Source organism: Heterodontus francisci, chromosome 14 (assembly GCF_036365525.1).
Source record: "Heterodontus francisci isolate sHetFra1 chromosome 14, sHetFra1.hap1, whole genome shotgun sequence".
NCBI classification, from domain to species: domain Eukaryota; kingdom Metazoa; phylum Chordata; class Chondrichthyes; order Heterodontiformes; family Heterodontidae; genus Heterodontus; species Heterodontus francisci.
In genome coordinates this window covers 83,141,487-83,160,351 of record NC_090384.1, presented here as the reverse complement: position 1 = coordinate 83,160,351, position 18,865 = coordinate 83,141,487, and the positions used below count along the sequence as shown (strand labels likewise).

Here is an 18,865-nt window from a genome sequence, read left to right as displayed (position 1 = left end):
GTCTTTTTTTTTTGTTCGTTCATTAGATGTGGATGTCGCTGGCTAGCCCAGCATTTATTGCCCATCCCTAATTGCCCTTGATAAGGTGATGGTGAGCCGCCTTCTTGAACTGCTGCAGCCTTGTGGGGTAGGTACACACGGTGCTGTTAAGAAGGGAGTTCCAGGATTTTGACCCAGTGACAGCGAAGGAACAGTGATATAGTTCCAAGTCAGGATAGTGTGTGCCTTGGAGGGGAATTTGTAGTGGTGGTGTTCCCGTGCAGCTGCTGCCCGTGTCCTTCTAGGTGGTAGGTGGTGTTGCAAGCACTGTTTTTTTTATTATCCTAATCTCCTATTTCTTGTGTCTTCCAGAGAGCTCTGGATTTGTTTACCCTACCTTTCCTCTTCAAGGGAACATACCTTGACTGTGCCCAAACTATCTCCTTTTAGAAGGTAGCCCATTGTCCAGCTGCCATTTTTCCTGCCACCATTTGACTCCAATTTATTTGCCCCAGCTCTGTTTTTACCCCATTGAAGTTGGCTTTCCCCAGTTAATTATTCTTGATCTGAATTGTTCTTTGTCCTTTTCCATACAGCCTAAAGCTTATGATACAATAATCGCTGTCCCCGAAATGATCATCTATGGATACTAGATCCACTTCGCCCACCACATTCCCAAGAACCAGGTCCAGGACTGCCTCCTTTCTCATTGGACTAGAAACATACTGCTGTAGAAAACTTTCCTGAACACACTCCAGGACCTCTTGCCCCTCAATGCCCTTTACACATCCTAGTCTATGTTTGGATAATTAAAGTCCCTCATTATAACTATTCTATAATTTTTGCACCTCTTTAACTTGCTTGAAAATTTGTTCCTCCACGTCCTTCCCACTAGTTGGTGGCCTATAAACAATAAAGAGCAATGTAACTGCACCTTTTTTGCTCCATAGCTTTAGCCAAATAGATTCTGTCCTCTCTCCCTCTGAGACATCTTTTTTCCCCAGAACTGTCTTTCCTGTCCTTTTCCCTTTCCTGTCTTTTCTGAACACCTTGTGTCCAGGAATATTTAACACCCAGCGCTGCCCCTCTTTGAGCCTGCTCTCTGTTATAGCTACATTATACTTCCACGTGGCAATCTACACCTGTACCTCACCAATCTTATTAACTACACTCCGTGCATTCACATTCATGCACATTAACCCTGATTTAGACTTTATTACTTTGCCCCTTTGACCCCACTGAGTACCTTACTCTTCCCTATTCTAGTGCTATCTATCTCCCCTAGTATTCTGTGCACCTTGGTATTCCTGTCTCATATTTTCTCCTGGTTCTCACACCCCTGACATGTTAGTTTAAACCCTCCCCAATAGCACTAGCAAATCACCCTGCAAGAAACTCAGTCCCAGCTCTATTTAGGTGCAACCTGTCCAGCCTGTACAGGTCCCACCTTCCCCAGAGCCAATCCCAATGTCTCAAGAATCTAAAGCCCTCATTCCTACACCATCCTTTCAGCCATGCATTCATTTGCTTTATCCTCCTATTTCTATCCTGAATTTCTCATGGCACTGGAAGTAATCCAGAGATTACTACTTTTGAGGTCCGACTTGCTAATTTTCTACCTAGCTCCCTAAATTCTGACTGCAGGACCACATCCCTCTTACTACCTATGTCGTTGGTACAAATGTAGTTCACGACTGCTGGCTGTTCACCCTCACCTGTCAGACTGCTCTGCAGCCATTCAGTGACTACCTTGACCCTGGCACCAGGGAGCTAACATACCATCCTGGATTCACGTCTGTGGCCACAGAAATGCCGGTCTGTTCCCCTAACTATTGGATTTCCTATTACTATCGCCGTTCCAGACTCTGTAGTGTTTAAAGTGGTCCGACCAGGTCTGGCGGTGGATGGCTAAACTAGTTGTGTGCCATATTCTTTCAAGTCCCCGGCCGGAATTTTACATTGAGCGGAAGGTCCTGCCCACTGGCCAAAAAGTTGGGGATAAGTCTGCCTCTGCTGGGCCTTGAAGTTGCGCTATGATTTTACGTGGCTCAGGCCTTTATTTGGCTTCGGGCGGGACTTCCGTCTCACTGAGGCAGGCAGTGCTGCCTCCAAGAGCTGCCGGCCAATCAGAGGGCTGGCAACTCATTCCCAGCACCACCACTGGGAGCAGTGGCCACTGCTGGAACTGCATCCAGGGAGAGGAGCAAGAGGGACGCGGCCCCGGGAAAAAGGTAAGTGTGGAGCCTCGCCGGGGACAATCGGCCCTGTAGTGCCATAGGGTGGGGTATAGGGTGCCCGATCAGGAGGGCCCCCTCCTCGCCCACACTGAGACTGCCAGGTTTTACCAGCGACTGGATGAGTCCCTTAAGTGCCAATTAATTGGCCACTTAAGGGCCTTAATTGGCCTCGGGCGGGCAGGCGGACTGTTTCCTGATGCCGCCCCTCATGAAGTTACACTTAAGGGAGTGGAGGTGAGGGCCGTATCAGGGAATTGCCAGGGTGAGAGAAAGTAATGGTTTTATTGGGGACAGTGGCGCAGTGGTTAGCACCGCAGCCTCACAGCTCCAGTGACCCGGGTTCAATTCTGGGTACTTGTCTGTGTGGAGTATGCAAGTTCTCCCTGTGTCTGCGTGGGTTTCCTCCGGGTGCTCCGGTTTCCTCCCACATGCCAAAGACCTGCAGGTTGATAGGTAAATTGGCCATTAGCAATTGCCCCTAGTATAGGTAGGGGAATATAGGAACAGGTGAGGATGTGGTAGGAATATGGAATTAGTATAGGATTTGTATAAATGGGTGGTTGATGGTCGGCACAGACTCGGTGGACCGAAGGGCCTGTTTCAGTGCTGTATCTCTAAAACTAAACTAAAACTAGGGCATCAAAGGTGGACATGAGTGTGTAGTTGAGCAAATCAGTAGCTGCAAAATTGTTGGGGTGAACAGAGGGCCAAAGTCTAGACAGTTGGGATTTTGAAAGTGCAGTTGTAAGTGAACTGGAGGATAGATTTTCCAGAGGCTGATACAGAACGCAGGGGTGTGGAAGGGGCTGTGGGTGGTGAATGGTACAAGGAAGTGATCAAGGATGGCCTTATCTGTAATCGATACGATGGGACCAGCAAGACCATGTGAGATGAAAAGATCAAGGGGAGGGGGGGGGGGAGACCATGAATATAAGTTTACATGGAGTGAGAGATTTAGGGAGGATAAGAGAACAGTGCAATCAAAGGAGAGAGAACACAATGAGTTGAGATGGAGGTTCAAATTATCAAGGATGAGAAGTCGTTTGGAGCAGAGACTTAAGGAGAAAAGCAGTGAAAATATCTGAGAATTTTTATCGTACTTGGGAGGGCGGTAGAGAATGATAATTTTGAGTGAGAGGGGTGGAACAAAGGAGGAGAAAGTGCCAGATGAGTAGGGGTTCAGGCAAAGGTGTGATTTGGTGATAAGTGCCACACCGGCACCATTATGGTCTTCAAGGGGCAAGTGGTGGTACATGTAGTAAGTTGGGAAAGCTTCATTAAGGGGAAAGATATCATCACCTCTCGGCCAGCTTTCTATTAAGGCCATGATGTTGATGTAATCATTCACAATAAGTTCATGGATGGCAAAGGGCTTGTTCACAAGTGAACTGACATTCTGGAGGAAGATATAGAGGGGCAGTGAGAGCTGATCTGCTGACAGAATCCACAGGGTCAGAATCAGGGATGGAGTGGGGGCAGTTGGACTGGAAGAAAATTGGCACGATCAACCCCCGGCGAGTACACTGGGCAGGAAGGTTGACATAGTGGGATGGGACAACTGGGGTTGCTGTTCATAACAGCCAGCGACAAGTGCCTCAATGAGCCCTTTGAGAGAAAGACACTGAGGAAAGCTGTAGGCTTATTTAATAGGGAGTCAAGCTTGGGATGGTGGCAAGGGAGCAGGTCGAGGATACTGAAGGATTGGAGCATCCCTGTGCATCATCATCAACGATCTCCTCTGTCGCTCCGTCAAAGTCGTCATCTAAGTCCCCTGCAGCAGAACCTGTCTGCGACTTCTCCTTCTGGGTAGCTGGCATATGAACTGTTCTGTCCGCCTGCTTTGGCTTTCGCCTACTCATGGTAGCTTACCACATGCAGATCCCAATTCTATACCAGCCTGTAAGGTAGGTGCAGCGCCAGCACCTGAACTGGTGGCTGAGAGTGTCAGATCAAGTGCAAGTGACCGTGCTTCCTCATCGCTGGTGTGTGGTTGCTCTCTCTCCCTCCTGGATGTACTGTGGCTGGCCAGGCAGCAATTCTTTGGTATCTGAAAGCATAAAAGGGGAGGAATGGGTTGAGGAGGAGAGCAAGAGGTCCATGGTCACACCATCTGCACCTTGCAATTTATGCCAGATAGCAGGAGGAAGTTGAGAAGGGGCATAAAGCAGTAACCTATCATCTTTCTCAGTGTTCTCAGCGATTGCTAGATAATATGGGTTCTGTCGCAGCCGGCCCCATGATGTACAGCACTAACTCTTCCATCGGGCTCAGTGGATAAAGGTGTATCTGCCCCCTTCTGAATCTCTGCTGTGCCCTCCTGTTAGCGGCCATCTTGTCCTGAAAGAGAGAGGGACGAATGTCTGTGATTATGTTGCATGTGTTTGGGTGATGTGTCTGCCATAGCTGAACAGCTGAAGGTATGTGAAGCCTGCAAAGGGTGGATTTGAGGCTGGCATAATTGAAAGGTATATGAGGGTGAGGTGGAGCATGTAAATGTTATTTGTGAGATTCCAGTGCTAGGGACTGCTGCTGGGTGCGTGATGAGTAGTGTGAGAGATTGGTGTTTTGGTGGGTATGAGATGTCATGTGAAGATGCATTCACTGGCCTTGATCACCCCTGTGAGTTCTTTAAATTTCTTCCTGCACTGCTGCCAGACCCTCTGGGCCAGACTACAGGCATTGACCTCCCTTGCCTTCTGCTCCAATTCCCTTTGGAGGATTTGCCTTGAGGGCCTCCTGGCCTCCAGTGGAGTAAGAGCCTCTCTGCTTCTGTCCATCTCCATGACTGATGCCTCCAGTGCCGCATCGCTAAAACTGGGAGCCCTCTCACTGCCCTGGTGTTCCATTTCCTTTGCTGAATGCTTTGCTGCAATTCTACACAACAACCTGCTGTAATTCAGTGCAGCTTCCCTTTAAGAGGAACAGATTATCTTTAAGAGCTGCAGGCCAGCTGGAACACGTGCTCGCTCAGCTGCAGGCCACAATCATGTAAATCAGAAGGCAGCGTAAAGTTTGCGTGCTGCCTGACTCAATGAGAACGGGCAAGAGCAGGTCGCAAATTACAACCTCCTTGCCCAAAAACAGGAACAGATGAACTTTTAGTCCACAATGTTTGATTGTTAAGTAAACAGGTCAGAGTTTAATTGTTTGGTGAGGCAACTGTGCAGGGCTGGGTCAATCAGAGTTTAATTGCTCTTTAGAGTGTAATTCAGGACAGATGATGAATTGTCTGGCTTTAGTTTTTAAGTGTGATTGCCAAGTCTTTTCACATCACAGAATGAAATTACTGGTTTGAGATTACTGTTGGAGTGGGATGTTTCTCTGTACATTCCAAAAGATTTGACTTTTTTTGTTGGAAGAAATTTGCAAATGAACCAAAGAACTGCAAGAAATTTGCCTATAATAAATTTCCTCTACATCAGTGTGATCCAAAACATGTGATGTGATGGTCAAGAAATGTGTCTCACACACACTATTGTTGAAAATTAATGTATAACCAGTGCAATTTTTCAATTTTTTACTTCTCTGGGCATGCAGATTATTTTCAGATATAAGAAGCATAGTGGCCTCACAAGTCAATTAATTTCTCACCCCTCTGATTTAGGTGCAGAGATCAATTCTGTTTGTGTGCATACACTGAAGTGTTGGTGAGGCTTCATCGATGGCTAAGCAAATATACCCAGTGAGCAATTGACCTGTACAGGCCAAAACTGCTAAGCTTGATCCTTGAGCTGGACTGAGTTAGCTGCTTCCAGCTGAGTTATTAATTTCGGAACTACAGTTTGCTTTAGTGCCCATTGCCTAGTGAGGCAGGAGTTTCCATTTCTGACCACTTCGACTCCTGATTATTGTGTAGTAACTTTTGCAGATTCGTGTATACAAACATCGAATGAAGACTGGATTGCAGTCGCCACTTAGTAATTGAAGCCTTCAGGAGTGGAAGGAGGAAGTTGGCATCGGAGGGAGGGGAGTAGTGACAATACATCAGCTAGACAGATCCTCTTTACATCGACAGTAAGTGGATGTGAAATGGAGCTTGCATCTTGTAAATTCTAATAAATTTGTTTGTTAAGGTATACAATGAGGAAGTCCGAGACCTGCTAACCAACTCCAGATCTCTGGCAGTGCGAGAGGACGCTCAAAGTGGAGTCATCGTCCAGGGGTTAACATTACACAAGGTACTATTTTAAAAAATAATTATCATTTAATTAAGCCATATTGAGAATTCCTTTCTTCCGACCCAGTTTTGGGATGCTGAACATTCAAAATTTAGTTGCATTCTAGAAAACCTCCTTGTCGTGACTAACATTATGAATGTGATAAAGCACTATACGTAGAATTCTAGAATGTGTATAGCACAGAAGGAGGCCATTCTGCCCATCGTGTCCATGCCAGCTCTCTGCAAGAGCAACATGGCTAGTCCCACTCCCCAGTCCTTTCCCCATAGCCCTGCAAATTGTTTCTCTTCAGGTGCTTATCCAATTTGCTTTTGAAAACCACGATTGAATCTGCTTCCACCATTGTCTCAGGCAGTGCCTTCCAAATCCTAACCACTCGCTGCATTTTACAAAAAAAAGGTTTTTCCTTATCTTGCCATTGGGTCTTTTGCCATTCACCTTAAATTAGTGTCCTCTGGTTCTTGATCCCTCCACCAATGGAAATAGTTTCTATCTACTCTGTCTAGACGCCTCATGATTTTGAACACTTCGATCAAAACTCCTCTCAACCTTCTCTTTAAGTTGCTGTTTCCTTTTTTTTTGTCTGTTAGAAAGTATGATTTACAGAAATATAGGACGCTATGATTAAAATCCTCTAATGAATCAAATTCTAGAATAATGCCTGTAACGTTTTGTTTTTATGTTGGAAAGAAGAGACCTTGGTGGGGAGAAAGAAAGAGTAAGAATGTCAGTACCAGTGTCAATGATATGAAAATGCGTGGTAATCAGACGGTGGGGTAGATTTTAACTTTCACTGGGCGGTAAATATGGCATTGTAGATCGGCCACCCATTATATACTCTGTCCGATTAAAGGAAAGGGAAGTCTGGTGGAATGTATAACTTGCAGCCATTCTGCAACACCAAGTTTATCGCCCTATGATGAAAGTTGAGATCTAGTCTGGGGAGACATAGAGATGGAGAAAGTAAAAGAAGCAAAGAGAGAAAGGCTTTTTTCAATTTTGTCTGTAACAGCATGGGAGATCAACAAGTAAAACTATTATAATAGATATACGCTAAGAATGTAATCTTATAAATGTAAGAACAAAGAATAATTCTGCTTGCCTTGTCGACTTTTATTCCTAATTTTCCTTCTTATTTCCTACTCTTCTGTCCTACATTAATTTCTAACTTGGTTTGTTCCAGCTCTATCAATTGATTTGAGCAATGATAAGTGTTGATCTCTAAATCTCTTAAATGTAAAGATGATATTGGTGATTATTTATGTGCATTGCAGACTTGTTGCCTTCATTGTATGTAGCTACTGTTTAGAGTTCTCAGATAGGACTTGGATGCATTGTGCATCTAACTAATCTCAATTTGGGCCATTGGGTTCGTAACGGGAAAGAAATACTTTTTCTCAGCACATTATTAGCTAAATACTCCATGTTCAAACAAGAAATAAAACATTACACAAAACATCATTTTTTTTAAGTTTGTTTTATTTTTCTAAATTAGGTGACATTTTTAGTATTAGCGCTCTGTCACCTGCTCCCTAACCCACCTTGGTTAAAACCAGAACAGGGCAGATTGGGGTTGTGTTTTTGTTTTTTTTGAATGAAATTTCTAGCTCATTATAACTGAATGGGTAGGGAAGCATGCAGCTATGAGATGGGCTTTCAGATCCATTTGTGGAGAATGGGAGCCAATAAAGACAGGATGATGGAGTTGATTTTGAATGCAGGACAGTTGATCACTAAAACAGAATATCAGGACATTATTATATTTCTGTTTGTGGGGCCTTGCTGTGTGCAAATCGGCAACAGCATTTCCTACGTTGCAATAATGACTACACTTCAAAAGTACTTCATTGGCTGTAAAGTGTTTTGGGATGTCCTGAGGTTGTGAAAGACACTATATAAATGCAAGCCTTTCTTTTCTAATAGTGTCAAATTCTATGGGTCTATTCAATATTGCACTGTTGCAATGCAAGTTTTCTTGATCATATGAATAAAGTTTGTGGGCAGCCACTTCTTCTGCTTCGGACTTACTAGAATGCCATACAAATCTATTATAATTTCTGGTATATGTTACTCCTTTATTTTAGTTACATTTTGATTAAAAATCTTAGCCTCCTTGACCCACACTGTAACCAACATTAGTACATTTTAAGGACACGAAACCTGGCTGTGTTCATGTATACCTCCTACAGGTATCTTGCAATCAATGCACAGTGATTTTACACAATTTGTACATGAATGAACACTTTTCAGAATTCAAAAAAGCAAATTTGAAAAAGTCTAAAGTGTTTCTAGAGTTTCATGACTAAGAATCGAGATTATAAAACGATTCATGAAGCTACAATTTGTGTACTCGATTTTACAATAGCTATTTGCTCAAGGAATATTGAAGTTTACTGGTGGCTTAAACTATCCCCAAAGCAATAGACATTAAGTCCTACCTAAATCTTTTGGTTTTCAGTTGAATTTGCCTCAGAATTCATGTAGCAAAAGAAATTTATATTGTAAGAATGAATTTTTCATGTAATATGTATGCATGAATAAGCAGAAAAAGAATATTGCCAACCCAGTATTTATATATCCAACGTTTACAACGGATTCTTCTGATGACTTGATGAGTATAGCTATTGAGTAGCTGAACCATCCTAACCAGGAAACTCCCGAATCTGATCATAGGTAGAGTTAGCTGGGTGGAATAGTGGGGGGGGCTTTGCAGTTGTCTTTCATGTCCTGACCTAAGGCTGGTTAAAAAATCAACCAGGGTTTCACTCCTGTCCACTATGCAGTGATCCCTGCCGAAAGTGTACACATGTTGACATCAGGTTAAAACTCAGTCTGATTTAACAAATTCCCAATTGTCAATTACGGGGCACTTGAGCAAAGTAATGGAGGATTGTGGGCATACTCTAACACTGAATGGATGCCTTCACGAGAGAACAAAATTGGTGCTGCAGGGGGAAATAGTTTGCAGTTTTGACTTAAAAAGAAAACCATTATTTTCACTACAATGTTGAGCTGGGATATGAGTATGTGCTGCTTTATTTGTGTTTGAAAATTGAACCAATTGGTTTGTTAATTCTTTTTAAATTGGGACTTCGATGACAAAACTACTTAATCAAAAATCAGCCCAATGGTCATAGTATGTTTTACATCATTCTTTTATGAATGTCTCAGACTTGAGATTCATTTATGACTAAAGCACTTATAGTTAATATATATACTGAATGCGGTATTCAGAACAAAACAGTACAGCATAATGTAAAAATAAAAGATATAAATTTTACTGATACCTGAAACTGAGTCTGTTTCCCAAATTGAAACTCCATTCAATTTTCACCTGTTCAATATTAACTTTGTGTAATTTTGAAACACCTAGTGATCAAAATTAACCCTCTATCCCATAGCATGCAGGAGAGGATGGGAGAGGGGTAAAAATAAAAAAAATTACAAATCCACTCCCCTGCTCCCTCCCTGACTACCAGCAAATATCTGGCCCAGATCTTTCTTGTTAATAGGGAGGGAGAAAAGATTTTTGGTACTGAAGTATTATCATTGTCCATAGAGTAATGTTGACTAAATAAAGCAAGAAAATAAGCTGTAAAAATGTATTTGGGGAGCATTCTGTTTAAGATTTGGTTAACTTGAGGATAAAACTATTGACTGAAGTTTAAAGCCTCTCTCTGTTGTGACAATCCTTTTAGCCTACATCTTCAAAACAGCTCCTTCAGATGTTGGATTATGGAAATAAAAATAGAACACAACATCCTACTGATGTCAACTCCAATTCTTCACGTTCTCATGCTGTCTTTCAGGTAATTCTATGAATAGGAACTTAATTCAATATTGCTTAGTTATTTGTAAATAGATTTTTCTACAGCGTAAAATTGGCAAGGATTATTCACCTTTTAATATGGATGTTTTCATCACTAATTTGACTTTTTAAATTTGCCATCATAGATAAAACTTGGTTTTCGTTGATACAAATCATAGAACCATAATGATACAGCACAGAAGGAAGCCATTTGACACCTAAGGTTTCAAAATGGTGTCCAAGTTGCACGCCCACACTTCTGACAAGAGGTGCGTAGGTCGCCATATTGTTAAGGGATTTGCCCATGCCTAACAACTGTCAGGAGCATGCAGAGCAGTGAAATACTGACAAGAATCAGTGTGCAGTGCTGATTTGAAGGCACTGCTGATACTTTGCAACTCCAGTCGATGCTCTAAACCTCACACAGATGAACATGTTAAACCGCATGATGGACTTCACTCACCCCATCCCCAGTGTGCTATTTAAAGGGATCATGAAATAGTTATAGTTCATTCCTGGATTATTTCTTCTGGCTGCTGGTGCAATTGTATGCATTTTTGGAGGTTTGCTATACTTGGCTAACATTTGAGCATGAAAAGCAGTGTGGCTAGTCTTATGACTTTTTTGGTAATCCAGACATGGGTGGCCTAATAGAGCTTCCTCTGGGAATTGAACATGATTGATAGAATGAGGAGTGGCTGTGCAGAGTAAGACAAGCTGTTAGCAGAGGAAGGAGGGAGCGAAGGATACTCAGCAGGTGGCCATATCTGCAGAGGATATTCAGGGATCAGTTCTCTAATTTCAGCGCAGACCTTTAGAACATTAGAACATTACAGCGCAGTACAGGCCCTTCGGCCCTCGATGTTGCGCCGACCTGTGAAACCATCAGACCTACACTATTCCATTTTCATCCATATGTCTATCCAATGACCACTTAAATGCCCTTAAAGTTGGCTAAGTCTACTACTGTTGCAGGCAGGGCGTTCCACGCCCCTACTACTCACTGAGTAAAGAAACTACCTCTGACATCTGTCCTATATCTATCACCCCTCAACTTAAAGCTATGTCCCCTCGTGTTTGCCATCACCATCCGAGGAAAAAGACTCTCACTATCCACCCTATCTAACCCTCTGATTATCTTATATGTCTCTATTAAGTCACCTCTCCTCCTCCTTCTCTTCAACGAAAACAACCTCAAGTCCCTCAGCCTTTCCTCGTAAGACCTTCCCTCCATACCAGGCAACATCCTAGTAAATCTCCTCTGCACCCTTTCCATAGCTTCCACATCCTTCCTATAATGCAGTGACCAGAACTGCACGCAATTCTCCAGGTGCGGTCTCACCAGAGTTTTGTACAGCTGCAGCATGACATCGTGGCTCCGAAACTCGTGCATGAGACATCTTTGGCTCACTAAAGAAGTTGTGAGTGGAATCTGTCAACTGCTGCAGCGACAACTACAGCCTCAAAGCAGGACAAGGACGGCATTACCTGAGACTGTCGAGGTGACTGTGACGTTTTATGCCTCTGGCATCTGGAGATAAAAGCAGTATCTCAGTTTGCAGTGCTCTACTGTATAAAGGAAGTCACTGAGGCGCTCTGGCCGATGAAAAACACTTTCAGTTCATTCCCTGTTGCCAGAGATAAGCAGGAGGAGCGCACATGAGGTTTTGCACAGATCGCAGGCAGCCTGATGTTTTAGAATGGTATTGACTACATGCACATTGCTTTGCATGCTCCTCTATCTGATTGCGGCAATAATTATCAAAAGAAAAGAATTCCACTACCTTTAATGTACAGCTGGTGTCTGACAACAGGCGGCACGTCATGCAGGTGAATGCCCATTAACCTGCCAGCAGACACAATTCTTTCATTTTGCAGTATCCTCTATCCCACCTGTATTTGAACCAGCAGGGCAAGTCAAGGACTGGCTTCTGGGTAATGAGGGTAATCTCCTCATGACATAGCTCGTGACTCTGGTCAGGAGCCCACGCACAACAGACCTATTAAGAGCCATGCTGCCACAAGAAACATGGAGCACACCAGCGGTGTACTCGAGCAATGCTTCTGGTGCCTGGATCACTCTGGAGGAGTCCTGCAGTACTCAGCTGAGCAGGTATCTTGATTTACATAAAAACATAGAACGATTCACTGCACAGAAGGAAGCCATTCAGCCCATCATGTCTGTGCCAGCCAAAAAAGCACTATCCAGTCTAATCTCACCTTCCAGCTTTAATCCATAACCCTTTATGCTATGGCACCTCAAGTGCATATCCAAGTTTTTTTAATATGCATTGAGGATTTGTACCTCTACCACCCTTTCAAATAGAGAGTTCAGGACCCTCACACCCTCTGGATGAAAAATATTTTCCTCAACTCTCCTCTAATCCTTCCACCCATTACTTTAATCTATGTCCCCTGGTTATTGACCTCTCTCTGCTGATGGCAATAGGTCTAAGCCCTTCAATTTTATACTCAATTAAATCTTCCCTCTGTCTCCTTTGCTCCAAAGAAAACAACCCCAGCCTACCCAGTCATTCCTCATAGTTAAAATTCCCCATTCCTGGCAGTATCCTAGTAATTTTCTTTACCCTCTCTATCGCATTACGGGAAGGATGTGATTAAACCAATCAGAACTGTACTCCGTACTCTAGCTGTGGTCTAACTAGTGTTTTGTACAGTTCCAGCATAGCCTCCCAGCTGTTATATTTTATGCCTCAGCTAATAAAGGAAAGTATCCTGCATGCCTTCTTGACCACCTTATCTACCTGTCATGCTATGTTTGGGTATCTGTAGACATGCACTGCTTAGTCCCTCTGTTCCTCTACACTTTTTAGAATCCTACCATTTATTGTGTATTCTCTTGCCTTGTCTGGCCTCCCCAAATGCATCACCTCACACTTCTCTATTTGCCACTTTTCTGCCCACCTGACTATTCCATTCATATCTTCCCGCAGTCTGTGGCTTTTGTCCTCATTATCAACCACATGACCAGTTCTCTTATTTTCAAACTTCTTAATCATGCCTCCTATATTTAAGTCTAAAATATTGACATATAGCATGAACAACAAGGGGTCCAGTACTAAGCCCTGCAGAACCCCCCAAAGCAGCCTTCATAAGAATATCAGAATTAGGAGCAGGAGTAGGCCATTCAGGCCTTCGAGCCCGCTCAGCCATTCAATTAGATCATGGCTGATCTACTTCAAAACCGTTTTCCTGCACCATCCCTGTATCCTTTAATGTTTTTAATATGTAGAAATCTATCAATATCAGTCTTGAACATACTCCACAACTGAGCCTCCACCACCCTCTGGGGCAGAGAATTCTAAAGATTCACCACCCTCTGAGTGAAGAAATTCCTCCTCATCTCATTCCAAAATGGCCTGCCCCTTATTTTGAGACTCTGTCCTCTGATTCTGGACTCCCCAGCCAGGGGGAAACATCCTTCCTGTATCAACCCTGCCGAGCCCTGTAAGAATTTTGAATGTTTGAATAAAATCACCCCTCATTCTTCTGAACTCCAGAGAGTAAAGGCCCAGTCTATTTAACCTTTCCTCATAGGACAATCCCTCCATCCCAGGAATTAGTGTGGTGAACCTTTGCTACACTCCCTCTATGGTAAGTATATTTTATCAGAGGTAAGGAGACCAAAACTGCACACAATACTCCAGGTGCAGTCTCACAAGGCTCTATATAATTGCAGTAAGACATCTTTACTCCTACACTCAAATCCCCTTGTAATGAAGGCCAAAATACCATTTGCCTTCTTAATTTCTTGCTGTACTTATATGTTGGCTTTCAGTGACTCATGATTGAAATTCAACACTTTCTAGCCTCTCACCGTTTAAGAAATACTCTATTTCTGTTTTTCCTACCAAAGTGGATAACCTCACATTTCTCCACATTGTACTCCATCTGCCATGTTCTTTCCCACTCACTAAGTCTGTCCACTCGCTTAGCCCCTCTAAATCTCCTTGAAGTGTCTTTGCATCGTCCTCACCACTCACACTTCCACCTAGTTTTGTGTCATCTGCAAACTTGGAAATATTACATTTAATCCCCACATCCAAATCATTGATATAGATTGTGAATTGTTGGGGTCCACGCACTGATCCTTGCAGTACCCCACTAGTCACAGTCTACCAACCTGAAAATGACCCATTTATTCCTACTCTGTTTTCTGTCCGTTAATCAGTTCTCAATCCATGCCAGTATATTTCCCCCCAGTCCCACGTGCTCTAATTTTGTTTACTAACCTCTTGTGTAGGACCTTTTCAAAAGCTTTCTGAAAATCTAAATATACCACATCCACCTGTTCCCCCTCATCTATTCTGCTAGTTACATTCTCAAAAAACTCCAACAGGTTTGTTAAACATGATTTCCCTTTCATAAATCCATGTTGGCTCTGCCCAATCCTACCATTATTTTCTAAGTGTCCTGTTATCACATCCTTTATTATAGATTCCAGCATTTTCCCTATGACTGATGTTCCTGCCATAAAAACACCCAGTGACCATCACCCTTTGCTTCCTGCTGCTGAGCCAATTTTGGATCCCACTTGCCACATTTCCTTGGATCCCATGACCTTTTAATTTACTGGTCAGTCTATTATGTGGGACCTTGTCAAAAGTCTTGCTAAATTTCATGTAGACTGCATCAAACAAGCTACCTTTATCAACACTACAATGTTAGCAGTCGTCTGTCATTATGACTGTGGCCAGACAAAATGATGATCTGAGCCTCTTCTCTTGCTTCCCTTAGCAGCCTGGGATATATTTCATCTGGGCCTGCTGATTTATCCACTTTCAAGGATGCGGTAGTATGCTGCACAACTTGGCCATTATGAGGGAGCAGCCCTTGCCACCACCTATCAAGCGAATAGCTGAGGACAAGGAAGGCAGGCCATATAGTAGGTAGCCCCTTTCTGCCCAGGTTCTACATGATCAGGTTATTCATGTGCGATACCAGTAACCTCAACTGCACCTCCCCATTTACCAACTCCATACGTCTTCTATCACTGACCATCACAATGTCCTCTTTCTGATAACTCCACAATTTGAACTATCAGCAAATTCAAATCCAAATGTATTAATTTTCTCTAACTATTGTGTACAAAATGAAACCAATCACCCTTAGTGCTTCTGTCTTCCATGTGCCTTTAACTTACCTAGTGTTCCTTTGAGGTGCTTCCCCAGTGACTGCAGCATCGGCAGTGGAAGGTTGCTGACCTTCAATTGAGGAGACTGCAGGTGTTCTGGGAGAATGATCTCGAGCAGCTGTGGGCTTCAAGGGCCCAACTTCAAGCTGCACCATCTCAGCCGAGTTGGCTGACTGGCAACATCAGGGGCACTGGCAGAGTGGAGGTGGGAGAAAGAATGTTATAACCTGAGCGACAACAGGTTCCAGTTCTATGGAACCATAGCCACACACTCAGGTCAGTGCTTTTGGAGTCCTGTTGATCTGTTGGAGAGCAGGTTGCCTCTTTCAATAGTGGTATCCAGAGTCATGGTGGCAGGAGTCTGAAATTCCAATGCAGCAGTCAGACATTTTAATTGAATGTGTTTGAAGCGATGGAAGCTGTGGCATTGGCCATCAGATGCTGCTTCATGGTGAATTCCACAAGTGTGCTCATGGAGGTGACCACCTGTTTCATGTTGGAAAGGGTGGGCTCCAAGCTTCGTGCAAAGCCCTGCATCAAGTTAGAGATCGACTACTCTATACACCTTTACCTTGTGCGCAGGCTTTCTGGCAGGCTTTACAGTGTACCAAACATTAGGTTGCGTGTGCCCATCAGGCGCCTTCTGTAGCCTGGACCATCAAAGTCCTTATCCAATTCCTCTGCAGCAGAACTAATGTAAGTCCTTGCTCTCTGGCGAGCTGGCACCTCCAGTGTCCTACCCCCACCATGGCTCCTGCACGCTTATGTCCAGTGTCACATCACATGCAGATCCCTCCTCTACCTATCCTAGCCTCTAAAATACCAGTTTCTGAACCGGTGGCTATGAGTGCAGGATCGAGTAATTGTATCTCTTCAACTTCACTGTCTTTTTCCTTCTGACTGGGAAGGTTCTAGTTCTTCAGTATCTGAAATGCGAAAAGAACAAGATTTGGGTTGTGAGGGGAAGAGGAAAAAGTGGGTGCTTTCACCATCTGTAGTTTGCACATCCGAAGCAATTGTGGGATGAAAGAAAAGTAGGAAGAGAGGAGGATTAGGTATGCAGGGACCCTCCTCATCGATCTGTCCAGTGGTACCTGTGGCCACAACTTCAATGATGATCCTTCTCATGTTGGTCAGCAATGTCTCCTCCTTGGGGGTTAAGACATGTAGGCACTCTTGTCCTCCACTTTTTTTCCTGCCCGCACCTGGGGTATTGTGTACAGTTTTGGTCTCCTTATCTAAGGAAGGATATACTTGCCGTAGAGGGAGTGCAATGGAGGTTCACCAGACTAATCCCTGGGATGGCAGGATTGTCTTATGAGCAGAGATTGAGGAAACTCTCTAGCGTTTCAAGAATGAGAGGTGATCTCATGAAACTTGCAAAATTCTTTCAGGGCATGACAGGGTGGATGGGAGATAGAATGTTTCCCCTGGCTGGTGAGTGTAGAACCAGGGGATTTGGTCTCAGAGTAAGGGATATGCCATTTAAGACTGAGATTAGATTAGATTAGAGATACAGCACTGAAACAGGCCCTTCGGCCCACCGAGTCTGTGCCGACCATCAACCACCCATTTATACTAATCCTACACTAATCCCATATTCCTACCAAACATCCCCATCTGTCCCTATATTTCCCTACCACCTACCTATACTAGTGACAATTTATAATGGCCAATTTACCTACCAACCTGCAAGTCTTTTGGCTTGTGGGAGGAAACCGGAGCACCCGGAGAAAACCCACGCAGACACAGGGAGAACTTGCAAACTCCACACAGGCAGTGCCCAGAATCGAACCCGGGTCCCTGGAGCTGTGAGGCTGCAGTGCTAACCACTGCGCCACTGTGCCGCCCTACAGATGAGCAATTCCTTCACTCAGAGGGTGGTGAATCTTTGGAATTCTTCCCCCAGAGGGCTGTGGAAGTTCAATCATTGAGCATGTTCAAGACAGAAATCAATAGATTTCTGGAGACTAATGACGTCGAGGGATATGGGGATAGCGCAGGAAAGTGGCATTGATGTACATGAGTAGCCATGATCTAATTGAATGGTGGAGCAGGCTCGATGGGCTGAATGGCCTACTCCTGTTCTTATGTTCCTAGCTCCAATTATCTGTTACCTTCTCCTGCAAGAAAGAGGGTGGTGTTGTCTGAATGTCTTGCAATGTGTTTGGTTGTCATAGTGTGTCCCAGCTGTGAGTTGTGGGTGTGAGGTATACAACAATGTATAAAGATAACGTATGTGAATGTAAAGGCTGAGTACTAATTGATAAGAGATTGTTGTTAGGTAGGTGATATGGTTGTAGTGAATTAAGCAGTGTATGAGACCAATGGTACAATTGATAGATAAAAGCAAAATACTGCAGATGCTGGAAATCTGAAATAAAAACAAGAAATGCTGGAAATACTCAGCAGGTCTGGCAGCATCTGTGGAGAGAGAGAAGCAGAGTTAATGTTTCAGGTCAGTGACCTTTCATCAGAACTGGCAAAGATTAGGAATGTAATAGGTTTTAAGCAAATTAAAGCGGGGTTGAGGCAAAAGATAACAAAAGGGAAGGTGTTGATAGGACAGAGGGTCACAGAGAATAACTGACCAGAAGGTCATGGAACAAAGGAAAAGAGTGTGTTAATGGTATGATGAAAGACAAAGCGTTTAACATATTGCCTCCAGCACAATGGAGGGATGTGGGTTAATTATGGACTGCTATCTCCATGCTAATTTTAGAAGATTATCCAATTTAACCCACCTGTCCCACCCCCCACCCCCCCAAATTCACTTGTTCATCACTACCTTACATTAATCTGACTGTTCCAAATAGCCCAGTCATGAAGGTGGTGTCTATAATATCCTTTGTGATAATGTCAGAAGCTGTGTGATCCCTACCCAGTTCAAATTCTTTACTTTCTCTCTTGGCTTGGTGATCTATTCCTCTTATTACTACTCTATAAAGTGCCTCAAACATTTTCTACATTGAAGAATGCTATATAAATAATGGTAGTAGCAGGAGTAAGAAATCTTATTCTTGATATCCTCAGTTCTTCTCATGATGACTCTTGATGGAGATTCTTCACTGTTCTTTTGTGGGCTTTTGCCTTGGGCCCTGGATAATCAAATTATATAAAATCCAATTGCTTTACATAGTGAATCACTTTGAAATGCATTTCCTGCATTACAACAGTGACGACACTTCAAAAATACTTAATTGACTGTAAAGTGCTTTGGGACATTGAGATCATGAAAGGTGCTATATAAATGCAAGATGTTGTCGACAAATTTGGAGCTAGTATTTGTATTCTCGCTTCAAAGCATCTTGACAAAATAAGCAAATTATGAAAAAATCACTAATTTGTCAAGTATGATTTGTACATGTATGTGCACCAATGTTTGCATGTTTTTTCTGTTGTGAAAATATTTTTGTCTTTGAATCTGTTACCCATTTATTTTAAAAGACCCATAAATAACGAGTTTTATGCAAAATAAGTTGTGATATCTGTTTAGATCATGTTTACT

The 18,865-nt window shown here is 43.3% G+C and overlaps 1 protein-coding gene across 6 annotated transcripts in view; it reads left to right on the top strand.

Annotated features, from left to right (window-relative positions):
- kif18a (kinesin family member 18A) overlaps positions 1-18,865 on the top strand; it is a 189,357-nt gene that overhangs the window by 21,037 nt on the left and 149,455 nt on the right. For all 6 annotated transcript variants that reach the window (XM_068046482.1, XM_068046479.1, XM_068046480.1 and 3 more), the window contains 2 exons: positions 6,290-6,394; positions 10,093-10,203. In XM_068046482.1, coding sequence (XP_067902583.1) covers positions 6,290-6,394; positions 10,093-10,203 — 216 coding nt within the window. The remainder of the gene's footprint in view (positions 1-6,289; positions 6,395-10,092; positions 10,204-18,865) is intronic.